Consider the following 6,293-nt stretch of genomic DNA (forward strand, 5'->3'; position numbering starts at 1 on the left):
ATATAAATATATATATATATATATATAAATGTGGGAGGAATGTAGAAAACCTTAGAAGCGCAACACACAACTGGTTCGTATTAACAAATAGGCTGGGTCACATCTGTGCTTGTGCGTGCACGTTTGTTGAGTGTGTCTTCATGAGCTACAGTATGAATATGTGTGTGTGTCCCAAGCCTGAGGCAACCAGGCCAGCGGCTACAATTACAATGACGGATGTGAAAGAACTGGGTCGGCTTCTCAAGAGATCTGTCCCTGGGACGACAAGACCAGCCAGAGCCCTGAATCAAGACAGAACACACACTAACAAGGTTGTGTGTGACTAACATTTGCATAGAAACAAAAAGGATGAATATGAATAACACGAAAAAGGAGGGAAAACAGAACACCACAAGTGCAAAGGAGTCTGTCTGTCGCTGACATTGAATGCCTGGTGCACGGAGCCTGAAGCCCATTTCAGAGCTCATCAGCATGTAACGCTCTGCGACAACCAGGGCTTTGTTGTTCTTTGAGCTCATGTATAGTGTGTTTACATGTGTGTGTTTCCTACCTCTTGCAGAAAGCTTCTTGGTGTTGATGATTTTGGCAGCATACTCCTGTCCAGAGGAGATCTTCACACACCTCCTGACCACAGAGAATGCTCCCCTTGAATTGAACACAAACACGTGAAATATTTAATGATGTCATTTTAGCAAAAAGGTCGACTGTGAGCATTTCAAAGGTAGTTTAGAAAATCTGAGTTCTGTTTAAAAAGCCTGGTGGGGTAAAAAAATGACAACGAGGTACTTCAGGCTGAAAAATGTCTGAGCTTCTATAACCCAGTTCCAAAAAAAAGTAGGAACAGTGTGTAAATTGTAAAAGAAATAGAATGTGATGTGCATGTAAATCTCATGAACCCACATTTTATTCATAACGAGAAACAAACTACTTCAAATAAAATTTTGGACCAAAAAAATGTGGTCAAATTTGAATTTTATGGATTTCATGACATCCATCCACTATCTTCTGCTTGTTCTGGAGTCAGGTATTGGGGCAGCAGCTTAAGGCCCAGACATCTCTTTCTCCAGCCACCTCTTCTAGTTGTTCTGGGAGAACTCCAAGGCGTATTTTTTGGAGTCTTCTCCCAGTTGGATATGCCCGGAGCACCTCCCTATGGAGGGTTACGGTGAGGGGCATCCTTACCAGGTTCCTGAACCACCTCAACTGGCTCCTCTGGATGTGGAGGAGCAGTGGTTCTACTCCGAGTGTCTCCCTGACAACTGAACTTCTCACACTATATCTAAGGGAGAGTCCAGCTACCCTGTTTCAAACTGTTTCAAACTGTTTCAAACCTGTTTCATTTTCCTGTAACTGTGATGTCGTTCTTTTGGTCACTACCTTGAGTTTGTGGCCATAGGTGAGGGTAAGAACATAGACAGAATGGTAAACAAAGAGCTTCCCCTTAGAGCTCATAGCCCTCTTCATCACAAAGGACCAGTACAGGCTGCACCGATCCACTCCATTCTTCCCTCAGTCATGAACAAAACCTGGAGATACTTGAACGCCTCCACTTGACGGATGCAAGACCTCACTCCCAACCCGGAGAGGGCAATCTACTCTTTTTCAATTGAGAACCATGACCTCAGATCTGGAGGTTCTGATCTTTATTCTAGCTGCTTCATACTCAGCTGCGAACCGCTCCAGTGAGAGCTGGAGATCACGGCACGATGACGCCAACAGGACCACGTCAGAGATGAAATCCTAAGGCCAGTGAATCGGATTTCCATCCAACTATGGCTGCACTGAGAAATTCATCCATGAAAGATATAAACAGAATCAGTGACAATGGGCAGCCCGGTGGTGTCCAGCTACTACCCTGGAGGGGTACGATTTACTGCCAGCAATGGAAATCAAACATAGGGACCAAACCGCCCGTAGCAACAGGCCCCCAATCCCATACTCAAGAAACACCTCCCACAGTGTACCCCGAGGAACACAGTCAAACGCCTTCTCCAAGTCCACAAAACACATGCAGACTGGATGGGCAAACTCCCATGACCCATTGAGGACACTAGTGAGAATAAAGAGCTGGTCCAGTGTTCCACAGCCAGGACAGAACCAGCATTGTTCCTCCTGGATCCGAGGTTCGACCATTGATTGGACTCGCGTCTCCAGTACCCCTGAATAGATCTTACCAGGGAGGCTAAGAAGCGTGATGCCCGTAATTGGAGCACACCCACTGGTTCTCCATTCTGTGGTCAGACAAATCAAAATGTTTTAATTGTTTTAAAAACCATGGGCGGCATGTCGTCTATACTAAAGAGTAGTGTGACCATCCAGTCTGTTATCAGCCCACAGTTCAAAAACATGCCTCTCTGATGGTATGGGGCACGTTAGTGCCTCCAGCATGGGCAGCTTGAACATCTGGAAAGGCTCCATCATTGCAGAAAAGTATACACATGTGCTGACACACCCTGACATCTTTTTCAGGGAAGGCCTTGCATATGTCATCCAGACATTGCTAAACAGAGTCTGCATCCATTACAGCAGGAGATGCCCACAAGGTTCAGGTTCTGAAGTGGCCTGTCTGCAGTCCAGACCTTTCACCAATTCAGAATATTTGATGCATCATGAAGTGAAAAATACAGCTGGGACAACATTGTCCTACAAAACTTCCAGCAGCTGGTCTCCTTAGTTCCTGGATGTTTACAGACTGTGGTTAAAAAAAGGACAGGGTGTGTCACAGTCGAAACATGGCCCTGTCTTTATTTCTTTGGGATGTGTGGATGCCGTCAAGTTCAAAATGACCATTCTTTCAAATGGTGCTTTTTATTAAACATATGAGATGGTCACGTTGTCCTGACTTTTTTTAACATGGGCTTGTTTTTAATCAGCTTTTTTCAGTAACATTTGTTAATTTTTCATTAAGTAGACACTGAGTAAAAATTTCTCCATGAAACTGAATTAAAGAAGTTCATGCTCAATCATCCAGGTACCAAATCCAATAATTCTCAGTCGGGTCATCTGGACTTAAAGCTATTGCTGCAGAAGCTATGCAGTATAGCCCCTCACTGCATTTACAGCACGCTTTGTCCAAAACCTCTGCACAAGAAGTGTCAACCAGCCTTATAATTCTTTCAGCTGCGTGTTGTTCAGGTGTGTCAGGGACGTTGGTGAAGATCAAAAAACTGGGTCGTCTATATTTGAGGTAAAAGCAGAAGCGCCTAATGGAGAAAGAGCCACCTGCCTCGAGCGTGCTCAGCTCTGCAGCAGCTTTAGTATTTACCACAGCTCATCCAGACAGGATTCAACTGAGAATATTCATCATTCCCTCAAATCAACCCTGATGTTTGACACACTGCACTTCTAAAACACAACAGCTGTATTCAGGCTTATCGTGTTACTGGGATAAATGGGCATCACAAAATGGAAAATAGATGCTTCTTCCTGTCTGTGTTGGGACTGTCTGATGAGCACAACGTGATGGTATCTATGCTCTATGAGCAGCTTGTGACGGAAGCTGACCTCTAATTTATTGAGGATTAGCTAAAGAAAAAAAATCATATGATTAAAAAAGACATTTTGTGAACCACATCAACAGAGACCTGTAAACACACATCTTGTGCAATCTGTTGGACTCAGTGTGGTCTTGGGATAATGCTTAGCTAAGTTTTAGCTCAATAATGGTCAAACTGGCCGAGTGACTTTTGCACTAGTGTTATTTAGTTGTGGCGGCCACCTTGAATCGGGTTAACTTTAAAGTTAATCAGTTGTACATGTATATCCAATGATCAATTTATGAACGTTTCAATAAAATCTTCTTTGACTTACAAGATATTTTGTTAAATCTCTCCATAAAATAACAATAATATTTATCTCAAGATACAAATAATTATTGTTAAATTGTTTTAAAATAATGTAAATCTGTGTATGATTTCTATCATTATGACTGACTGTAAAACAAAGTTTTCTCTAGTATGGGAAATAATGTTGCAGTGCTAATGTTTAAGCCACATATTATTTCTTGACAGTAGCAGATGGTGGTGTGTACATGCAACGTAAAGAAAGACTCTTCCTCAAGAGCAGAGCTGCTCTGCAGACGCGTGCACATTGACCACATGCACACACACGCACACTTTTAAAAACCATCTCTCAGAGGTGAAGAGAGGAACTCCCTGCCGGGTTCTGATCACTGACCCGGTTCTGGGCTGAGGAGCTGTCGCTTTACACCGCGTGTATTTCTGTCACGCAGGGAGGGGATGGAAGGGTTGGGTTACTAAATCTCCAATCTCACCCTTGCTTGCGTGCGCACACACACACCTTGGGCTTTTGGGCTTTTAAGTAACGGACCCCTCACACACACACACACACACACACACACACACACACACACCCGCCCGGGCTGTGGCACCGCAGGTGTCCAAAAGCAGCATCAGACAGGATGGAGGTTCATGACGACAGAGCGTGCACGCTCCGTGCCTGTGGGCAGCAGGATGCGGGGATTAAAGCAGCTGCAGGCCTGTAGGCAGAGAGTTTAAACCTCCTCCACCCTGCAGCATCCAGGCGCGTGCGCGCGCAGAAAAACACACACGCGCAGGGGGGAGAGAAACGTCGAAATCCGCGTCCTTTAAACCCAAAGCGACCTCTTACATAACTATGTTCACTGGACACCCCCCCCCCCCCCCCCCACACACCGCTCCCCCCCCCCCCCCCCCCCCCCCCCCAAACAGAACGGTCTCCTTACTTCCCCAGCTCCTCGAACAGCTGATACTCGTCGGTGAATCGCGTGCAGATCGTTAAGGCCATCCTGAAGCAGGCGCCACCCGCCGAGGGTGTGTGTGGGGGTGGGGGTGCACGGACAGGCGCAGAGAGGCGGACGAGGTGCGCTCACGGGCCGGGTCGCCCTCTCTCACTCGTTCGGTCCAGAACCTGCAGCAGCGCAAAGGCGCGGATTCATGCGCAGCCGGAGCGCACGAGCCGGATCTCTCTCGCTCTCTCTCTGCAGCAGAAAAAAAGCCCGGTGCTGGTTCTGGTTCCGTCTTCTCTTCACATCCAGCGGGTTGTCACGGCTCGTGGACGCAGCATTTTGTGGGCATCTCCTGAGCGGTGTCCGTCCCGCTGTCAGCGTGCGCGCGTCAGACGCCGCACTTACCGCACCTACCCCCAACCGCGCGCTCGGTCCCGCCTCTGTGCCCGCATCCACTGAGCTACCAAACCAATGGCAACAAGCAGCTCCAGAAAACCACCAAATGACACCATGAAGGTGACGATTGTTGCAAGATGATTAAAAACAGAGGCTTTTTAATATTTGTTTTAAAACGAATGTAAAATCTCTGACTCGTTGTTTGTGCAGATGAATTCTCAGGATGCAAATATTTTCACGTGCTGACTGAGGAGCAACTCATCAATAAATTGACTATTTTTAAACCTCAAAAATCCTCTTTCATAGACATTTGTCATTGTCCATGACCGGGTTTTTCTACAGGGAGAAATATTCCTTCAGATGCAGTTACCTCTTCAATAAAATAGAATTAAATCATAAAATCATATCATAAATACATTTGGTCCAGAGAGTGGGGGAGTGGTGGTGCAGAGGTTAGAGAAGGTGGACCTGTGATCAGAAGGTCGCCAATCCGACTTCCCAGACCGACAACATCAAAATGTGGGTGGGAAAGGTGAAACACCCACACCTGCCTCCACCCTCATTTCCCTCATTCTGGGCCCCTGAGCAAGGCCCTCAACCCCACCATATGCTCCCCCGGGAGCCGCTCCCTGCTCCACTCAGAGGGCTGTGGTAGCTCGGTGGTCTGTGGTTTTGTCAGGAAAAGCATCCGGCGTAAAAACAACGGCCACGTCTTCATGCGACTTAGTTCTTTGTGGTGACCCTTGAGGAAGGAAGCAGCTGAAAGAAGGAGGAAAGTTCCAGAGAAGATGTTCACATGTGACTTCTTCTTTGCACGATAGAGCTTTAACCAGCAGATGATATGAACTGTATTTACAGACGTGTTCCTGAGTCCAGAACAGAATCAGACCAGGTTTTTTTGCAGTGGACTCAGGGCCTGAAGATCACGAGTAAGACTGCAGAATCATTTCTTGAACTCTTTTGATGAGATCATGGACTGTAGATGATGATATTTAATCTCCATTGAAGAACACTGGTCTGAAATGGTTCCTTTTTTGTAGACATAGTTTTTGCAGACTGGTGAACCTCTAGGACCCTGCAGATCTTAACGCCCAGTTTCAATTCTTTGGCTAACAGCTGATTGTGTGTGTGTGTGTGTGTGTGTGTGTGTGTGTGTGTGTGTGTGTGTGTG

General features: G+C 46.3%; 1 protein-coding gene across 1 annotated transcript in view; it reads right to left on the reverse strand.

The window, feature by feature from the left end:
• Window positions 1–5,138, reverse strand: part of camk2d2 (calcium/calmodulin-dependent protein kinase (CaM kinase) II delta 2) — a 48,296-nt gene extending 43,158 nt beyond the window's left edge. Inside the window, exons 1-2 of the mRNA XM_037698284.1 lie at window positions 4,724–5,138; window positions 551–645 (exon numbers count right to left, since the gene is read on the reverse strand). Coding sequence (XP_037554212.1) covers window positions 551–645; window positions 4,724–4,785 — 157 coding nt within the window. The 5' untranslated portion in view covers window positions 4,786–5,138. The remainder of the gene's footprint in view (window positions 1–550; window positions 646–4,723) is intronic.
• Window positions 5,139–6,293: the final 1,155 nt, after the last annotated feature.

Source organism: Nematolebias whitei, chromosome 3, assembly GCF_014905685.2.
Source record: "Nematolebias whitei isolate Nwh7 chromosome 3, NemWhi1, whole genome shotgun sequence".
In the NCBI taxonomy this organism is placed as follows: Eukaryota; Metazoa; Chordata; class Actinopteri; order Cyprinodontiformes; family Rivulidae; genus Nematolebias; species Nematolebias whitei.